The sequence below is a fragment of the Pseudochaenichthys georgianus genome, chromosome 1, assembly GCF_902827115.2.
Source record: "Pseudochaenichthys georgianus chromosome 1, fPseGeo1.2, whole genome shotgun sequence".
Taxonomy (NCBI): Eukaryota; Metazoa; Chordata; class Actinopteri; order Perciformes; family Channichthyidae; genus Pseudochaenichthys; species Pseudochaenichthys georgianus.
In genome coordinates, this window is record NC_047503.1 from 42,962,569 (window position 1) to 42,983,220 (window position 20,652).

At 42.5% G+C, this 20,652-nt stretch overlaps 1 protein-coding gene across 1 annotated transcript in view; it reads left to right on the top strand.

The window, feature by feature from the left end:
• LOC117450120 (nidogen-1-like) overlaps positions 1-20,652 on the top strand; it is a 54,147-nt gene that overhangs the window by 20,496 nt on the left and 12,999 nt on the right. The window contains exons 4-13 of the mRNA XM_034088160.1: positions 344-891; positions 1,122-1,262; positions 2,256-2,507; positions 3,223-3,423; positions 4,060-4,293; positions 7,501-7,638; positions 8,437-8,565; positions 9,545-9,688; positions 13,228-13,356; positions 17,270-17,512. Coding sequence (XP_033944051.1) covers positions 344-891; positions 1,122-1,262; positions 2,256-2,507; positions 3,223-3,423; positions 4,060-4,293; positions 7,501-7,638; positions 8,437-8,565; positions 9,545-9,688; positions 13,228-13,356; positions 17,270-17,512 — 2,159 coding nt within the window. The remainder of the gene's footprint in view (positions 1-343; positions 892-1,121; positions 1,263-2,255; positions 2,508-3,222; positions 3,424-4,059; positions 4,294-7,500; positions 7,639-8,436; positions 8,566-9,544; positions 9,689-13,227; positions 13,357-17,269; positions 17,513-20,652) is intronic.

Here is a 20,652-nt window from a genome sequence, read left to right on the forward strand (position 1 = left end):
TAATAGTGCAAGTAAATGAAATAAAATAACATAGAATAGAATAGAAATTGTGCAGAATAGTCTATATACAAGTAATTTGAATATTGATATAAATATATATATATATATATAAGTTGCAAACAGGTCAGGTGTTTAACGGGTGCAGGGGGGAATTTTGAAAATACCATCAAATGTGCAGATTGTTCAAAGCTCTGGTCACTGGAAATGAAAGAGCAAACATCTCCATATAAGTGTAGACGAGGCCTAAAAGATACACAACATTCATTTATATGCTATGACAATGATTTCATCAACTTGGGAAGTGTCTTCTCATTGATTTTTTTTATTTCCTTTATCCAACCAGAAAAACCAACTCGGGACAGAAAGGAGTTTGGGTGTACGAGATCGGCTCCTCGCCATTCTTTGTCGCCATTACACCCGGAGTGACCCCCGAGGACGAAGAGGCCATCGAACCTCAATCAACCGTGTTGCCAAGGCAAACTGAGGAATCCCAGGTGGAGGAGATCCCAACTGCCAATGAATACCAACCCATTTACCCAGAAAGTGAGACTGACGAGCCAGATTACGAGCCAGACTTTGAGACCGTCACACCAGAATACACCGACTTCGAGAGGGCTGAACCAAGATACCCAGAACCATCTGAACCAAGATACCCAGAACCATCTGAACCATCTGAACCAAGATACCCAGAACCATCTGAACCATCTGAACCAAGATACCCAGAACCATCTGAACCAAGATACCCAGAACCATCTGAACCATCTGAACCAAGATACCCAGAACCATCTGAACCAAGATACCCTGAACCAGTCCAACCAGTACCCCCCTATAATCGACCCCAGCAACCCCAGATCGTCGTGGTTGACGAAGACGAAGATCTCAATGTGAATGGTAAATCGGAAAAGAAAAAAGAAAAAGTATATCTTGAGTATTTCTAACGTGTTTTGCTTGGGTAATCCTAAAGTTATTGAGTTAGAGACGAAGATCTCAATGTCAACGGTAAATCACAAAAGCTAAAATAAAAGTGTATTCCTCCCGTTTTTGTCTTCCGTCATCCTGTCAAAGTTCTTCAGTTATATTCATTGAACACGATTGGTTTGTCCTCTGGTTGTTTTTCACAGTATTTTCGTACAATTCGGAGACCTGCGCCCACAACCAGAAAACATGCTCGGCCTTCGCTGACTGTCGGGATTACAGCCAAGGGTACTGCTGCCAGTGTAAACCTGGTTACTATGGAAATGGAAAGGACTGTGTAGCAGAAGGTGAGAAGCATTTCTGTTTTCTTGGATGTTTATGAAGTGACTGTAAAGATGTAGCGGGTTGTACTCAACACACATCACAAATCTGATTGACCTGATGTTGATAGTTTTGTGTCAACATCATGTTTTGTTATCTTGGGGTTTTTTCTTAACCTATTCTAAGCAGAACCAGTATCTGCTAAATCTACTTCCGGTTGATATTTGTCCACAAAGATGGAGATATCTTTCATTTTTGGCAACAATAGTAACCATCTAAGTCAGTGGTTCCCAATCTGGGGGGTCGCCAAAGATCACAGGGGGGGCGCCAGGCCTCAGATGATTTATATTTTGATTTATTTATTTTTTTTACATATAATTGTAACGCAATACATGATTGTCACTAAAAGCCTTGTCTATACATTACAATAAAAAAATAATAATAATTGATTAATTAATTTGAATACAAATTCAAGTTAGCTATTATATAAAAAGACAGAAATGTATAATTCTTTCTTTAATAGAAATGTTTCTTCTGCCCGTAAAGTGTCCAAACCAGGCTTGTCTGGATAAGCGCATTTTTAAAACATAGTCATTGTCCATGCCGGTTTCAGTTGGATGATTTGTCTCAGTTGCTCCGATCAGATCGGTCTCCTCCATTTTGTAGATTATTTACGACTTTTGAATCCACATAAACACATCGGCAAAATCCGGCTTACTTTGAGCATGTGTTTTAAACAGTTTAATCCCTTTGTGAATTGTTTCCACTTCCGCTGTCCTTTCATTTCTTCATACAGTGGGAATCCAAATGAATTCATCCTGAGTCCAATAACCCCCCATAATAATGTGTGGGGGGGGGGGCACAACTTCCAACAGGAGTCATTTGGGGGGGCTCTTGGGAAAAAGTTCAATGTTTTGTAAGAAACACTGATTAAAATAGGATATCGAAACCGAACCTAACCAAGGGAAAAGTCTCTGATCCTCTACTTGAATCTTATCAAGTCTTTGTTTTTTTTCCAGGAAAGCCACAGAGAATGAATGGAAAGGTGAACGGTCGAGTGTTCATTGGGAACTCGGCCACACCCATTGAGCTCAGTAACAACGACTTGCATTCGTACGTGGTAACAAATGACGGACGGGCCTACGTGGCCATCAGCAACATCCCAGCCGGTATCGGTCCCTCCTTGCAGCCGCTGTCCTCTCTCGGAGGAGTCATCGGCTGGGCCTTCGCTTTGGAGCAGCCCGGGTACCAGAACGGATTCAGTCTCATCGGTAAGAGGATGTATTGTTGTGTAAAATGCAATTTCAAAGTCAAAGTCAACTTTACTGTCAATCTTTCAGTTTGTGTGTACAGACGGAGAGATCGAAATACCGAATACAAAAATAGAAATATATACAGACAGACACATTTATACATATGCACACATTAAGATAAAAGCACAACACTCAATACATACAAAAGAACAGTCACTTGAATATCTTTGGGAATATACATTAGTGCAAGATTGTCCATAGCAGCGTAAAAAGTGTCTGGAGCGAGATGCTTGGTTGTTAACCGTCCACATTGCTGGCTTTATTCAAAATGATTTGAATGAGTTATATTGATGATTGATTGAATGTATTTGTTTAAAAGTTGGGTGAACATGAATCACAATGTCCTTTGCTTAAAGTTTGGACAAAGACCGTTGTTTCCAGAATTGTATGTTGTCTAATCTTGAAGAACTCTGTTAAGAAACTCATGTATTACATGCATATATATTCATTTAACAATGTTCCTGGTAAATAATCGTGTGTGTGAGGCTCACTGGCAGCGAATGTACTTTAGTTGTTGTTAGATGTTTGTTTCTTTTTTTTGTAATTCTTCTTTCTCTTTGTATATACAATCATTACAGACCATTTGTATTCCTATATTTTGCTTTCCTTTTCGAAAACGCTATAAAAAATGTTTGATCAGAAGAAACTCATGTTTTCTTACATGTCCATGCAGGAGGTGTGTTTTCCCGGCAGGCCGAGGTGATCTTCCACCCCGGGAACGAGCGTCTGAACATCAGGCAGCAGTTCAAAGGGATCGATGAGCACGACCACCTGGTGGTGAGCACCGAGCTGGAGGGGCGTCTGCCCGACATCCCGCTGGGGTCCTCCCTCCAGATCAGCCCCTACAAGGAGATCTACCAGTACGACAGAAACTGTAAGGATCATCAACAACCAGAAGACAATCAAATCCAACTTTAGACAAAACCTATAGGAAAACTAAAACTAATGTAAAAGCACGAGACAATAAAACCTATAGCCACAGACTGAAACTCTCATACACGATGTAAGCCCATATAAAACACAACAAAATAGAAAACCCCAATTTAGAAAACACAGACTGATACGTGGTCTGCAAAAGAACGGGGGAACAAGTAGGTTTTTAAACGAGATTTAAAAACAGGCAAAGTGGGAGCAAGTCTGATTGGGGGGCACTGAAGCAGCTTCAAAATGTTGAAGTTTGGTCATTGATTTTGCATTAAAACTGTTAAAGGTGTCCTCTCGTGCAAAATTATGTCTTTTATACATAAATATGTGTCCCCGGTGGTGTGTCAGGGAACAAAACCCTCTCTTTTCCTCCGTACCCAAATCTCTAAAAACGATATGACGTAAAAAACACATCATAGATATATATATTTGTTTACATCTGATTCCCATAATATATGCCTAAAAATAGCATGATAGGAGATCTCTAAATGATTGAAGAAGCTCATTATATAGACCTCTTGATTGTCTATGACTGGTACTGTCTGCATAATATGTACATGTTTTCTTCTTCTGTCTCTTCTCCTAGTGATCACTTCCTCCTCCAACCGCGACTACACCATCACCTCGTCTGAAGGCAACACTCAGACCAGAAGCTACAAGTGGCGTCAGACCATCACCTTCCCGAGCTGCGCGCACGACGAGGCCAGCAGGGCGGCGATGTCCACGCAGCAGCTCAGCGTGGACCAGATCTTTGTGATGTTCGATCCCGAGAACAATCTGATCCGCTACGCCATGAGCAACAAGATCGGCTCCGTCCACAGTGAGTCCTAATCTACTGTGGAAATGTTTAAAATGGATAAAGTGAACCAAAACCACAAAGACTCCACTATACTACTGGATATACTCGCCAGGTAATGTTTAATGGACATTTAGCCCAAAGCACAACTGTGTCGAAGTACAACCTTCAGCAGCTAGCAACAACGTAGCATAGCAGAAGACAAGTAGTCATATCATCATTATTTGTTGCAAAACACACATTTGTAGTTATTTAAAAAAAGAAGCTGCTCCAAATTTGATTATTTGTAACCAACATAATCACAAAAAAAAGGAGAATCAGCATTTTTAAAGCTTCTCAAGGTCACATCATCCGTGTCGTATCGCCGCAACATTTGGATGCACATTTGACAAAAAAGTAAGGTTTTGGGGAAACATTGCTTATTGACGATTGGTTAAAACCAAGGGAGATGATTCCTGATGCAAATGATCTACAACATCCAGCGCTGGTTACGACTACACGAGTGTGTGAAGCATTTTTTTAAATATCAGAAGCGTGTATCCACATAGGAGGGTGCAGGTTCTTCGAGAAGAGCATCCATGTCTCCTGGTTGTCTGTCAGGGACCATCGTACTACAAAGACGTGTGTTATTACCCCGAGGAATGCACTGAAACACGCCTCCGACAGTTTAGCACCCCGGCCATGAGTGCAGTGGGACATCACAGGAAGACAAACAGTAATCTGAGCCCGGCTGTATTTCCTCAGCTGCAATCAGAGGAGGCTGCAGAGCGTTGGCAGGGGGTGAAGGTCAACGAGATACCAACCTCCAGGACACAGCAGGGGGAGGAGCGGGGGAAGGGTATCACCAGGGTCCTTCTTCTGCTTTTAAATAAAAAAGGGGGGGTTTGAGAGGTAAAAGTGCATCCAAGGGGCTGTTGGTGGGATGCTCGGGGGTTCAGAGTTACACAAGCAAACACAACTCAGCCGGGGATTGTTGGCAGAAAGAGGAACATCTGCGTCGTGTTTCCTATAGGGAGGCGAAGGTCTGGAGCTGCAACACACAGCTGCATGATGGGAATACAGGAACACGGTGTTCCTCAGATAATCTATTGACTATTACTTTTTTTTTTAAGAAAACTTTATTTTATATTATTTGGGCAGTACATGATATACACAAGTTACATTAATAATACACATAAAACACAATTCATAAATATATAGATAACATAAAGAGAGCACGTTTATATTCCAATGAGACTCAGTTCGGTCGCAGACTCAAAACGCCCCATGGCTGAGTCTGTCCAGTAATTGACTATTACCGTACTTTTCGGACTATAAAGCGCACCTGCATATAAGCCGCAGCAGCTAAATTGTCCGTCTGTCTTGCTCTCGTTCTGTCTCTCGGTTCCACTTTGACTTTGGCGCGCTACCTGTCTCACTCTTTTCCGGCCTCCAGCTTTTCCTGCTGGAGCCCGCCGCTTAAAGGTGGCGGGCGCGGACCGGTCCTAGAGCCCATAGCGTTAAAGGTGGTTAATTTTACCTGTGAAATCCATAGATCTAGGAGGTTCCCTAGTGGCCGTTAGCTGTACAAACAAAATGGGGAAAAAAGTCGCGGCTTATAGTCCGAAAAGTACGGTACTATGTTCCAGTAATGAGATGTGACGATGAGGAATGCATGTTTCAGTTATAAAAAAACTAGATTACATTTTTTTGACAATTTATTAAATGAGATATATCATTGGTATTAAACATAATTACAACTTTCAGACTTTCATTCACCTGACTAAAAATGGGGCATTTGTGTCCTAAAACAGTTTAACCTCCACCTCGTAGAGTTCACATGAGCCACAGCCACCTCTTTATCGCTTCTCCACTGGTTTCTCATTGATGTTTTAAAGCTAAAACTTGCTCCTGCTGTTTTTACCGTCCCACTAGTCTTTGACGACGTTTCTTTGCCTGAGACTCTCGGGAAGTTCTTGTGTTTTCTCTTCAGTCTGTAATCACACTGCAGCGAGGCTTTCTTTAAAGGAAAAATAGGAGGATTTCCCTAAAAAAACATGTATAGACTGGAACAAAAAGAATCCCTTGCACCAATCACCACTCACGACCCACTAGAAGTATACGGTGGTGTCTGTGTCTGCAGAAAAAACGTAGTATCTAGGTGCCAGATTCCAAGCAAGCACGCAAAAGGAAACTATAGTGCTACTAAAATAGCACACGGTGTGAAGAAGAAAATGCAAACGTGGCAGATTTAAAACGCCAAATGGACCAAGGTTGTTTCAAAACTGGAGGGAATCTGAGGTTTGAGTTCACCACAACAACTAAACGTACTCATGGTGCCTTTAGGAACTCCGGTGATCTTCCACCTCAGTGGGTTTTAAGATAGTATTCAAGTGTCTCCAGAGGGAGCTGTGTGAGGTCTGATGAATGTCCTCTTGTGATGTCACTTGAGTCAGCGTTGTTTGAAGAATCTTAAAAATCTGGAGCAGTGGAGTTAGACATCTTCAGTCTGCTTCTTTTCTCCGGTCATGGGAAAATCAGACCCTATCAATTAAACACAGCAACATGTGTCTGCCGAAGAGTTGCATTTTGGGTAATGTCGGCGCCATGTTTTGACAGGAAGAACGTGTGGAATAAATAAAGAATATATCTCTCGTTCTGCTGCATCAATTTGAATCTTTTTTTTTTAAGCAATTTCCACAAAACTCTCAGTGTTTTCTTAGTGTTGGATTCAGCCATCCATGGAGCAGAGGCGACTCCTTTTAAAAAAACGTTAATTACCGTACTTTTCGGACTATAACGCGCACCTGCATATAAGCCGCAGCAGCTAACTTGTCCGTCTGTCTTGCTCTCGTTCTGTCTCTCGGTTCCACTTTTACTTTGGCACGCTACCTGTCTCACTCTTTTCCGGCCTCCAGCTTTTCCTGCTGGAGCCCGCCCTTAAAGGTGGCGGGCGCGGACCGGTCATAGAGCCCATAGTGTTAAAGGTGGTTAATTTTACCTGTAAAATCCATAGATTTAGGAGGTTCCCTTGTGGCCGTTAGCTGTACAAACAAAATGGGGAAAAAAGTCGCGGCTTATAGTCCGAAAAGTACGGTATTAACCAAATTCCAACCAGTCACATCACGTCCATGATCAGTTTTGTTACGTTTGGCTGTGAGTCTGAACACACCGTGGGCCACACTGTAGACATGAATCTTCAGCTGTTTCTAAGTGTTGATTTGAACCTGCAGGGTGGTTTTCATTGTGCAGGTACTCTTCCAGAGCAGAACCCATGTTTCACGGGCAGACACGGCTGTGACATCAACGCCATGTGCCGACCAGGTGAAGGCCTGCAGTTCACCTGTGAATGTTCTTCTGGTTTCACTGGAGAGGGACGCTACTGCCAAGGTAACACAACCTCTGCATAATCACATGCATAACAACTTTCACAATCTCAGTGATGGGAGTTGTTGAAGAATAACTTTCTGAACAAACTATGCTTTACAATAACACCAATGAAAGGAATAGCAAGTTGCGCAGGTTGAAAAAGAGTTATACGTCAACTGAAAATGCAATGCAGTACAATGGAAGCGTTTGTAAAAATCGTTTTTATGAAACACCTGCAGATACAGTCCGACATGCGCCACCTGCAGGCACAAAGATCAGCTCTTCTGCCCCCTACAGGCAACGACTGTAACTGCTTACGTTTATTAGTGATTAGTGGAAGTTTTTTTATATCACTATATACTATTTATATAATTTAAGTGACTTATAATAAGCTACGTTTTGCAATTTTTTAATTCCCCGGAAGTCCACATTGATGTAATAAGAAAATGTCATCTTGCTCATTGAAAGACTATATTATATATTCTCCCTTTACACTCTTTATCTCGTCCTTGTGTTAGCCTTTAGACTCGCTCTGAGGTTGTCCTGGTCATAAAGTCAGATATTTTCGTGATGGTAGAGGATGAATGAAACCAAAACTCGCAAAAATGCACTTTTAATTACGATTGATCCCTACATATTTTCATTATTTTCGATGCAAATTGTAATCTTTGTTTTGACCCACGTGACATGACCCATATTTATTACAGTTTCTGATGTGCTCAGTGCCGCTAGTCACGATAACCTGTTACTGTAATTTAAGGTCGTATAAATAAATACTTTAATGCATATCCCTCACCTCCATGTGTGTGTTATTGGCAGATACTGACGAGTGCAGGGAGAATCCTCAGATCTGTGGAGCTAACTCCGTCTGCAGCAACCAGCCCGGAACCTTCCGCTGTGAGTGTTTCACCGGCTTCGTGTTCGCCAGCGACGGACGGACCTGCATCGGTACGTTACTCTGTGTGTGTGTGTGTGTGTGTGTGTTTGTGTGTGTGTGTGTGTGTGTGTGTGTGTGTGTGTGTGTGTGGACAGCTGTGAGGGTGGATGGAGTGTGTTATTCCTGAGTGTGTCACTGCTTCGAAGAGTCCCTTGTTTCCTATACAGATGTTCTATACAGATGTTCTATACAGATGTTCTATACAGATGTTCTATACGCCGCCAACAGACATGAACAATAACGTTGTTGTTCGACTCTGCGTTGGCCTCTCTCCACTGAAAACACAACAAACGCATGTCTTTGTTCAACACAGAACATGTGATTCAACATGAGAACACAGACCAGATCTACAATCAGATAATCTGCATAAATCAGCCGGGATCAGAGTTGTTGAATTACGTACGGTGGCCCAGAAGGGCATGAGAATAAAAACATTTCGCAATAGCTTTAAAGATGCAAGTTGATGGAAATGAGCACCTGCAGCTGCAGCAGTGAAGACATCGAGCACAGAACACACATGGTGTTACAAAACACATCGCCACGTAATGTTTTTAAATACATTCCCTTAGTGAGAGTTTTATTGTATTGAAAAAACACGCTTTTTTTAATAGAAGGATGTCTTTCCTACTGTTTGACATTTTGAAACATTTGCTTATTTGTGTATTTGTTGTTGTTGACATGAAGTTGAAAGCCTAAATATCAGCAACATTTAGATTTAGCTTTATTGGAACCATGAGTCTCAAACCAGAAAAAAAACAGACGAACAATAAACTCAAGTATGCGTCCATATGGTGTTTGGCCATACAGTGTATTACGTTGTTAAATGTAACTTTCTCACTGACTGAGAGAAAACATAAAAACATGGTTTAAAATGGCAAAAAAATTACTTTCTTTACAGTTTTTTTTTAACAGCTATCCCTTCGTTTACAATCAACACATGTTGCTCCTATAATTTATAACTTGTCCAACATGTCTCCTTCCCGTCCTCAGAGGAGAACCGTCCCGTGGATCACTGTCAGAGAGGAACTCATGACTGTGATGCTCCTGATCGAGCGTCCTGCAGCTACACCGGCGGCTCCGCCTTCCTCTGCTCCTGCCTGCCGGGATTTGTGGGCGACGGCCGGGTGTGTCAAGGTGAGTTCATCAACAGCAGAACACACACTGAGGCTCACTGTCAGTGTTGTAGGTAGGTAGGTAGGTAGGTATAGGTAGGTATAGGTAGGTATAGGTAGGTAGGTAGGTATAGGTAGGTAGGTAGGTATAGGTAGGTAGGTATAGGTAGGTAGGTATAGGTAGGTAGGTAGGTAGGGGTAGGTAGGTAGGTATAGGTAGGTAGGTAGGTAGGTAGGTAGGTAGGTAGGTAGGTAGGTAGGTAGGTAGGTAGGCATAGGTAGGTAGGTAGGCATAGGTAGGTAGGTAGGCATAGGTAGGTAGGTATAGGTAGGTAGGCGTAGGTAGGTAGGCGTAGGTAGGTAGGTAGGAAGGTAGGTAGATATATATTTCTGAAATAAATAAAATAGCGTTAAAATGTGGAAAATATACATGTGGAAATACAAAAAACGTATGACTTATGACTTCAGCATCAACTCAGATGTATGAAACTATGACCACAGCAACAGTTTTCATATGTGTTTAAAGCAGCACAACAAATATTTGATTAGTTTTACTTGAAGGCTTCTTTTAAACTTTAGCCTTGTCTGCAACTTGTATACATGTCACAATCTTACGAAGGACCCAAATGCAGCACTCGAGAAACCACGGAGTATTGGTAATGTACTTTATTGGTGATAATACCAGAGCAGAGGAATACCGGATGATGCACAGGCAAACGAACCGGAGGACAGCGGGCAGAAGGTGAGTCGGGGCCGGGCAGAGGGTCAGGGAGCAGGCGAGGCGGTCAGCGTAGGTACAGGCAGGGTCAGGGAGGAGGCAAGGCAGGATCAGGGATCAGGCGTGAAAGACTAGCATGAAGGCAAAGTACGATCTGGTGAGGGTTTACATACTGGCAGTGCAGCTAATGGGTGCAGAAGAGAAAGAGAGTGAGCAAAAACGTGGGTGTGGTTAACAGGTGAGACGGGTGAATGGAAAACTACTGGTGAGAGATGGAGCAGACTGTGACGATACATTTGAATCAAGAGAGTTCAGTCAACTAAAAAAACACGTTATCAAGCGCAAAATCCCAATAGCTGTATCCCCGAACACTCTTGCTTTCACACACAGGATTTCAGTGTCAGAGTTCAGCAAAAAACTGCTCACCAAAAGACTGACGAACTGTTTGTGGACTAACCCGCAGAACGAGCTATACAATATTTTGTTGCAGCCGCGCATCACGAAGGGAGTGAAACACAACATCGTGCTATCAAATTCAAAGCTTTATGGGAAAAGTATCATAACCAGGCATTAAACAAACGTGCAGCCATTGTTTGTGTTTGAAGTTGACGACAGAGAAGGGGTTCCTCCTCAAGGATTGACAGAAGGACCAGCAGTAACATTAGGATATATAGGTGCAGGGTTACCGGATAAAGAAGTCCAGTTTCCTTTACCTGCTGACTTCTCCTTCCGTCTGTTATACTGTCAGTCTGGTTGAATGATGTAAAAAACAACTCTTCATACAAAGTAATGTGTATGTAGGGTTAGGCATCTTAAAGCACGACACATCAGATGTAGAGACTTGTATTTTGTGGCCGGAGAAAGAGACTTTCAGCCACAGGGACCGGGCATTTTTCCACGTGAACTTGCACAGTTTGAGTCTTTCTGTTTCTTTACTGTGACAAACTATAAGTCATTGCGTGGGCCCCTCGCACAGGAAATGTTTCCACCTCCACACAAAATGCAGAGCCCTGCCTTACAGCTGCTCATCTCTTATATATATACACACACACACACACACACACACACACACACACACACACACACACACACACACACACACACACACACACACACACACACACACACACACACACACACACACACACACACACACACACACACACACACACACACACACACACACACACACCCTCTGTAGAGACTGAGCAGAAGAATGTGGAGAAAAAGCAGCAGGACAAACTGTGCAGAACATTTCTCTTTTAACCCTTATGTTGTGTTCGGGTCTCCCGCGACCCGCTTCAAGTTGACATTATACAATAACTACGCTCTAGTTTTTTGTATCGGAACGAGGCTTCATGATATCCTCCACAACAGCTATATAAACACGACAACACAGATTTTACCCATTTTTGCCAAGTCTGAAGGTCTGTAATTTGTGTGTAATTTGGTGTTGGGGTCTGGGGAGACCCGGCAGAATGGTTTTGGGTGACTCGAGGTCAAATTTGGCCCAATCAAGATTTTTTTATGTGTTTCATTTCATTTGTCCCGCTCATGGTACGCAAAACCAAATGTATCAATCAATCAATCAATGTTTACAGAATATCAGTATGACAATACGACACCCTCTGTCCTTAGACCCTCACATCGTACAAGGAAAATGTATTATGTTCAATAATTGCCACAAAACATGACTCTACCATTGAGCGCAAAGGAGCAGGGAGAAGAATAAAATCTTATGTGACCTGCCCCTTTCTAAAAAAAACTAAATACAAATTGATGGTATGCATATGGTATCATAATAATAATAATTAAAAAAAAAAAATAATTAAAAAAACTTATTTCCCACTTGACGGTTAACGGAAAGAAACAAAACGACACCAAAACATCACCTGTATAAGGAAAAGAAAAGTGCAACACCCTCATCTGAGTCCTACTGGAGAAGAAGGTGGAAAGCGAGGCATGATGATAATAATAACAATAACAATAACAACAATGGCAATGGGACTCGCAAATACAGAGGAGACATCAAAAACATGAAGGACCGGAGTACAGACTTATTCACACTCTGCTTCATATAGTCCCATCTTTCTTCATTTATACAACTTCTTTAACTGAAAATACAAATACAAGTCTTTAGATCCTTGTGTTGAGAATTCCACAATTGTACACCAACTACCGAAACACACATTTCGCGAACACCACGAACGGTAACAGCTTTCGAACACAAGGGTTAAACAAGTCTGGTCAGTTTGCTGAGAGTTGGAGATGAAGTCGTACCTGGTGGAGCTTAAAGATGATGATGCTGCAGGAAAGGGTTCATCCTCTGGAGAGCAGGGAAGAGATCACAACATGTGAGGGTTATCTACTTAATGCAGATTATAAGATGTATAAATGTCATCATCTGACCTCAGTTGTGCATAACAGACCAAACGGAGCTAATACACATTCTGCTGCTCATTATTTAGCATCTCAGGGGCACTTGGAGTCATTGAATGTCTGCCATGATGTTCAGACGAGAGACTGTATATGTAAAGATGGAAGAGGCTTCTCCACACACTCCAACTTTACAAACCAACAGATCCCGGGTGTGAGAGCTTCAGAACATTTGGGAAATTGGCAGATAATGCTGAGACTGAGATGTGGTGGAAATAAATGTCCTAAAAAAGCGAATAACACGAGTAAGATTTCCAACACCTCGACGGCACACTTGCTTAATTCTATGAAACATGTGATTGAGACCAAGGAGCTTTCAAACAGACGTTTGGACTCGTATTTCTTAGAGGCCACTCGTGGAACTGCGTCTTCAACCTCCTCCGCCTTTGTTCCTCCTCTCTGTTCAGACGTAGACGAGTGTCAGCAGGACGTGTGCCACCGCGCCGCTTTCTGCTCCAACTCCCAGGGGTCCTTCGCCTGCCAGTGCCATCCGGGTTTCCACGGCGACGGCTTCCAGTGCAGTCCCATCTCTACAGGTAGGTGACTCACACACGCACACACACATGCACACACACACACACACACACACACACACACACACACACACATGCGCACACGCACACACACACACACACACACACACACACACACACACACACACACACACACACACGCGCACACGCACTCTCAGTCTATTACTGGATGGATGCCAAATGTATTACATATAGCGGTGTCGATTCTTGTTTGGATTGAGTTCATTTTCAGATGAGTTCATATCAGCGGGAATGTAAAGTAATGTTGGGAAAGAAGTATTCACTTCCTGTCGTCTTAAACCTGCTCACATGATCCCATACTTTGGATATCCTAAGCAACACGATTACCTTAGTGACCAGGCAAAGCACATGCAGCGCCTCGATGGAGTTTATTTTGTGTTCATTTATTGTGTGACTTATAGACTAATGGATTTACTATCGTAGTCCACTATAAGGGGGCAGCGCTATACAATGGAAACACTAAAGTGAAGTACAGATACCTCTGATCTGTACTGTAGAACATGCTCACTAAGCCGTGGTTTAGTCTTCGTGTAGTTTTCATACAGAACTAACCCGTGTCTCCTGATTGACAAAGAGCTCTCATGATAAAAGTATGCGCGTGTGTTAGTGTGTTGGCATCACGTGCAGACTGCAGTCGGTTCTCCAGACACTTCAGAGCAAGTGGAAGCTGTGTAAACTCAGCAGCGTAAACATCCAGCTAAAGGTCGAGCAGGAAGACGAGCTGACGGAGGCTGGAGGATGTTGTTGAGCTGACGAGAGAGAAAACAGATCTCGTGTCAGACTCAACACACACACAGCTGAGGTGCAGACTGACTCAGGGTTATAAAATAATCGTATATTAAATGTCATCGTGCTTCTCGTCCCGATGTCGGATGTCTCTGCGCTAAAGTGTCAGAGCTTATCCTCAAGTGAAAGTAGTAACACGACGGTGTAAAAATACTGTTTCAAGAAAGTATCCTGCTTTCAAAATGTCACCTAAGCCGGTAAGGACATTGACAAAGCATATCCTGAAAGTACAAACCGTAATCTAGAGACGAGAGCAACACATCCAGCGGTAAAAACAGATGTATGAGGTTTTCTCCAATCACATCAAACTATTCAGAAAACCGTGTTCGACAAGGACTCCAATTACGATGGTCAGACAACGAGACAAGGACATTTGGACCAGGGTCGATGTATGGTTTAATACGAGTGTGAGGCAGCAGGCTAACGCTGAAACTAGGATGTCCTTGACTTGCCAGTGTGTTGTGTATGACAGCGACTACATTCACTACTTTGACTTTTAACACTATAACTGTGTGATTGGCGTTAAACTCATTAGCATCGTGATGTAGCTGTGATGAAGTGTTTCCCACAGACGTGTTGTCTCACGGATTGAGCACTCTCTTCGTCCTCTCTGTGGAGTCCTTTTTTTCTGTCCGTTTTTCTCAGAGGAAGTCAAGAAAATTGTAACTCTGGATTTTGTTGTTGTTCGAGGGGCGATATGCGGCACGGCAGCTTGTGGGCATGAAGAAAGTCTTCTTTCCCGCTTAGCGTCTTGTTTTCAACGGAAAGTGGGCGGGGCGTATGTTTGCCAGAAAGTGTCTTAGCGATGCTCTCTTCTATTGGCTAGCGCTCCAACACATTGAACGTGATAGGCTAAGGGGCGGGACATCTCTAAGCGGTTGACCAATCACAACAAAGCTGGACAGCTAACCAATCAGAGCAGACTGGGCTCTGGTTTCAGACAGAGGGTGAAAAGAGGTGCTGCAGCACAGGCAGTATGAGAACAATAAAGAGCTTTTTGAACATTAACGCATGGAGACATGTCCCAGTAGAGACACTACATATAAATATGGACCTGGAAACTATCGCGTAATACGGCGCCTTTAATGTCGAAAGACCTTATTCATCATATTTATCATTTATTGTCTGGCAGAACAGTAAATAACATTTCCCTAGTTGTCACTTTTATCAGAAGTGAATCACTAAAATTGCGACATAAGCAGCTGCTCTTGAAAGTGTCATGTTTGTTGTTGTTGCTGTTGTTTAGTAGTGTTGCTGGTCTCAGAGCTGCAGACTGCTCCGTGATTCCAGCTGTCAGCAGCTGAGATAATTACAGCTCCATCCTCTGCTCTAACATTTTGTCATATTTCGTCTCTTTTATGAGCGGCCGGGCTCCGAGACGCATAATCTTTCTGTCCCGTCACAACGTCTCTCTGAGCTTCCTTTGTCTCAACGACTTTGATCTTATTCCCTTTCATGAGGCAGAGGTGGAGGATGTTATCTTATTCTGTACTCAAGTAAAAACACTGATAACACACTGTAACATCCTCATGTGACTGTCATACTATCATATATTATCTCATTAAGTTATAATTACTAATGCATTATTATAAAAGCTGATTGAGGTGGATCTCATTTTGAATGATTAACTAATACTTATTTTTATTATCTATTAACATGCTGATTATTTTCTCTTAATAATCCAATGATGTTTTGGTTTGTACAAATATGTTAAAAAATGTAAGGCAGATCTACACGGGGCACAAAGTCATACAAAATAGTACAATTATTTAAAGGAATTGTCAAATCTTCACACTTGAGAAGGAAGAACCACGAGACGTTTTTTTATATTAAAATCAAATTGTTTCTGATTCATTTCTTTCCATCGACTTTTGTTTCAACTTTACATTTTCATGTTTTGTGAAATAAAAATCTGACTTTTGTAAAGTCCTTTTACCTTTTTAAATCAAGCTTTGGAGCATTCAAAAATACAATATTTCCCTCTTAGATGTCGGTGAGTAGAAGTGGAAAAGGTGGCATTTAAAGAAAATACTACAGTAAAGTACAAGTACTTCAAACGTGTCCTTAAGTGCAGTACTAGCGTTCATATACTTGGTTTAATTCCAGCTCTGCTCTGAAGGGTCTCCACATATTTGTGGTGTTCCCGCCGCGCTGTGATTGTTGTTATCAGCGTCTGTCAGACGGCTGTTTTGACTCTCTGCGGCTCCTCGCTCAGACACCCTTGAGGATAAGAGCGTGCAGAGCGCCGGGCCTTCCAGATGTCACTGTGGCCCCGGATGTGACCGCAGAGATGAAGAGCTGCTCTTCCTCTCAGTCTTTATCTGCAGCTGCCACGCACGTCAGGACAACGCTCAATCGAGATTTAAAAATCTGTGGAAAAACTTTATTTTGAATCAAAGACAGGTTGATATTTATTTATATATTTTGGAGCGTCTTTATACATTGACCGTACAGATATTTTTCTGTATTAGGTTGGGTGTAGACAGAGGTGGTAGAAGTACTCATATGTTGTACTTGAGTAAAAGTAGAAGTACCAGAGTGTCAGAATACTCTGTTACAAGTAAAAGTCCTGCATTCAAAATGTCACCAAGTTAAAGTACAAAAGTATTATCATCAAAATATACTTAAAGTAGCGACAGTAAAAGTAGTCATTGTGCAGATTGGTTTATTTCAGAATAATATGTATGATATGTTTTATAAAGATTGATCATTAAAGTGTTCTCAAAGCTGGTGAAGGTGCAGCTAGTCTGAATGACTTTGTGTACTGAAGGGGAGCCGGTGAAAAAGATACGAGTAATTAAAGTGACAATTTTGTAGACATTTTCCTTTACAAATATTATTACAAAGTCAATTTATTGAAGATGTCAGAAAGAAAAACATACAACAATAATATATATATATATTCTCTTTTTTCCTTTTTTTTCTCACTCAAATTAATAATTATAACAAAGTACAAAAAAAAAAATAATACAAAAAAAACAAACAATAATAATTCTCAAATAGTCTCTGTCATGTTCAATAGGGGCACGAAGAAGAATGAAAGAATATCTGAACGTGTGTTTGTATGTTTATACTCTCTCACTCTGCCTCTTATATTGTTTCCCCCCAGAGCGTGAGCAGACGGTGTGTGAGCGCCACAGAGAGAGCGCTCAGTCCCCCTCCTCCTCCGGCTCCGCCATCTTCTCCTTCTTCCGCCCCCGGCCGGCTGTGGGTCAGTTCGTGCCTCAGTGCGACCTCCATGGAGCCTACGAGCCGACGCAGTGCCACAGCTCCATCGGGCAGTGCTGGTGTGTGGACGCCAGCGGGCAGGAGATCCCCAACACCCGCACCGGACCGGGGAACACCGCCCTGTGTGAGTCCCCTCCGACCTCTTACTGTATATCATCATGTGCTTTCTCTTCGACATCAACATGTGTCCCCTCTTCTTCATGTCTCTTCTACATCAACATGTGTCCCCTCTTCTTCATGTCTCTTCTACATCAACATGTGTCCCCTCTTCTTCATGTCTCTTCCACATCAACATGTGTCCCCTCTTCTTCATGTCTCTTCTACATCAACATGTGTCCCCTCTTCTTCATGTCTCTTCTACATCAACATGTGTCCCCTCTTCTTCACGTCTCTTCTACATCAACATGTGTCCCCTCTTCTCCATGTCTCTTCTACATCAACATGTGTCCCCTCTTCTTCATGTCTCTTATACATCAACATGTGTCCCCTCTTCTCCATGTCTCTTCTACATCAACATGTGTCCCCTCTTCTTCATGTCTCTTCTACATCAACATGTGTCCTCTCTTCTTCATGTCTCTTCTACATCAACATGTGTCCTCTCTTCTACATCAACATGTGTCCCCTCTTCTTCATGTCTCTTCTACATCAACATGTGTCCCCTCTACTTCATGTCTCTTCTACATCAGCATGTGTCCCCTCTTCTCCATGTCTCATCTACATCAACATGTGTCCCCTCTTCTTCATGTCTCTTCTACATCAACATGTGTCCCCTCTTCTTCATGTCTCTTCTACATCAACATGTGTCCCCTCTTCTTCATGTCTCTTCTACATCAACATGTGTCCCCTCTTCTTCGTGTCTCTTCTACATCAACATGTGTCCCCTCTTCTTCGTGTCTCTTCTACATCAACATGTGTCCCCTCTTCTTCATGTCTCTTCTACATCAACATGTGTCCCCTCTTCTTCATGTCTCTTCTACATCAACACGTGTCCCCTCTTCTTCATGTCTCTTCTACATCAACACGTGTCCCCTCTTCTTCATGTCTCTTCTTCATCAATATGTGTCCCCTCTTCTCCATGTCTCTTCTACATCAACATGTGTCCCCTCTTCTCCATGTCTCTTCTACATCAACATGTGTCCCCTCTTCTTCATGTCTCTTCTACATCAACATGTGTCCCCTCTTCTTCATGTCTCTACATCAACATGTGTCCCCTCTTCTTCATGTCTCTTCTACATCAGCATGTGTCCCTTCTGTGGAAAGAGACTCTGAAAGTTTCAGGAACAAAGATTTTCTCTCTTTTTGATCCATTTCTATAAAAACCTGTCTGAAAATGAGCTGATCAGATTTTGGCCACTTTATGATGTCATAACGATGTGTTGGCTTGTGTAGCCATTAGCCAATAGAGTGGTGCAGTGATGACATATTTTTGTAAGCTGCTCATGGGTTCCCTCGACAATAATGCAACAGGATCTCTCCATAGGATTTTGGAATATTGTAAAATAAGATCTGTGGAAAACGAACCTGTTCGATAAATGCACGTTTTGTTCAGCCGGATAATCTCCACGTCTACCCTACTTTATAATTTTCCAATCATAAATCTAATCGCCAGAAGCAAAATGCTAACGTTATGCTATAAAGGAACTACAGCCGAGTACAGCAGGGTCGCACGACTTCAACGTCACGCCAACTTTAGATCGATATTCAAACGTACAGATTGTAAATGGTACGAGTTGATGTGTTTGTTTGAACACTCTGCAGGAGGCAGGGACTTGCTTTCAAGCAGAACACGGCAAACAAACTTAGCGGGAGTGTTTACGTGTTCGGCGTAATGACGTACAACGACCTCGACAACTTCTGGAGTCCTATTCAGCCACTCGGTAACAACCATCGTTTTTCAGACACGTCAACTCTTCAGAAATCACCAGTGGGGTCACTGATGATGGATTTAATGTCGTAGAACAAAACGTGATCCGTCTCTTAAACGTGGTTCAACCACAGACCTTATTTCCAGCTATTTTCAAAGAACTAGTTAAAAAAAAAACGTTGGCTCTGAGACGAGGGAAGCGGAAACATGCTAACTCACTTCCGGGTTTTAGGACTCGTTCCTGCACCACTGTATTCACCTTACCCCTAGTTTCCACCGGGTCCGGCTGCGCCGCGGTTTTGGTCCGGCCTCCTCCGGCGTCATACCCTCCCGGGGCGCGTTTCAGAAGCATTTCAGAAGCGGAGCGTCTTGCCTGCCGGCTCGCAGTTTCAGTTGATTTGAGCATATTTCCTGGACAGACTTTGTACAGACAAAGTTAATAATAATTGTAATATCCCAGTTATAAACGACATGAATCAAAGATGTGTTGCTGTATTTTAGTGGTAAAATCATCATAATTATTCTATATATATAATTTACACAGTGCCTGTAAACCGGAGGAGAACGCTGGCATTTCTCCTCCTACTTGAACGATTACGGAGGGATAGCGTCTGCAAAATGAGTTTGTGTGTGTGTGTGTGTATATATATATATATATATATATGCTCTGAACGTTCCACTTCCTGCCTGCCCGACATTATCTTACGGCTGCGTCGCGTCGAAAAATAGACTTCAATCCTATTTCGAGCGGAGCCCAGCGACGAGACGCTTCTGAGCCGTAACGCGGCGCGTCTGGTGGAATAGCACCCATTGACTAGAGCGGCCGCGATCCTTGCGGCCGCGATCCTTGCGGACGCTGCGGCGCAGCCGCAATGCAGCCGTAACACGCCGCAGACGAACCCGGTGGAAACTAGGAGTTACTCTGCGCTTCCAGATTGCATCATTCTGATCCAACTTCTGGTTCAGAGCGGAAATGCTATTACTTTGCTTAGGCAAGGCAAGTTTATTTATATAGCACCTTTCAACACAAGGCAATTCAAAGTGCTTTACAAAAATGAAAGACATTAAGAAAATGGCATTTAAAATCAGTCATTAAAAAGAAAAGCTAATAAAATAAACATTAAAAGAAAAAATACATGGATAAAAGTTACAGTGCAGTCTAAGATATGAATAGTTCAATGTTTAGCGTCGCCAACTTAACCAACCTTTGTTACACTGGTGCATACATAGACACAGTAAGTAAAAAGCAGTATATATATATATATTAGTGCTGTCAAAATTATCGCGTTAACGGCGGTAATTAATTTTTTGAATTAATTGCGTTAAAATATTTAACGCATGTGCAGAATGGCCCGCCCCATACGTGCCGCCAGTGGCAGCGCCAGGGTATGGCTGGGGTA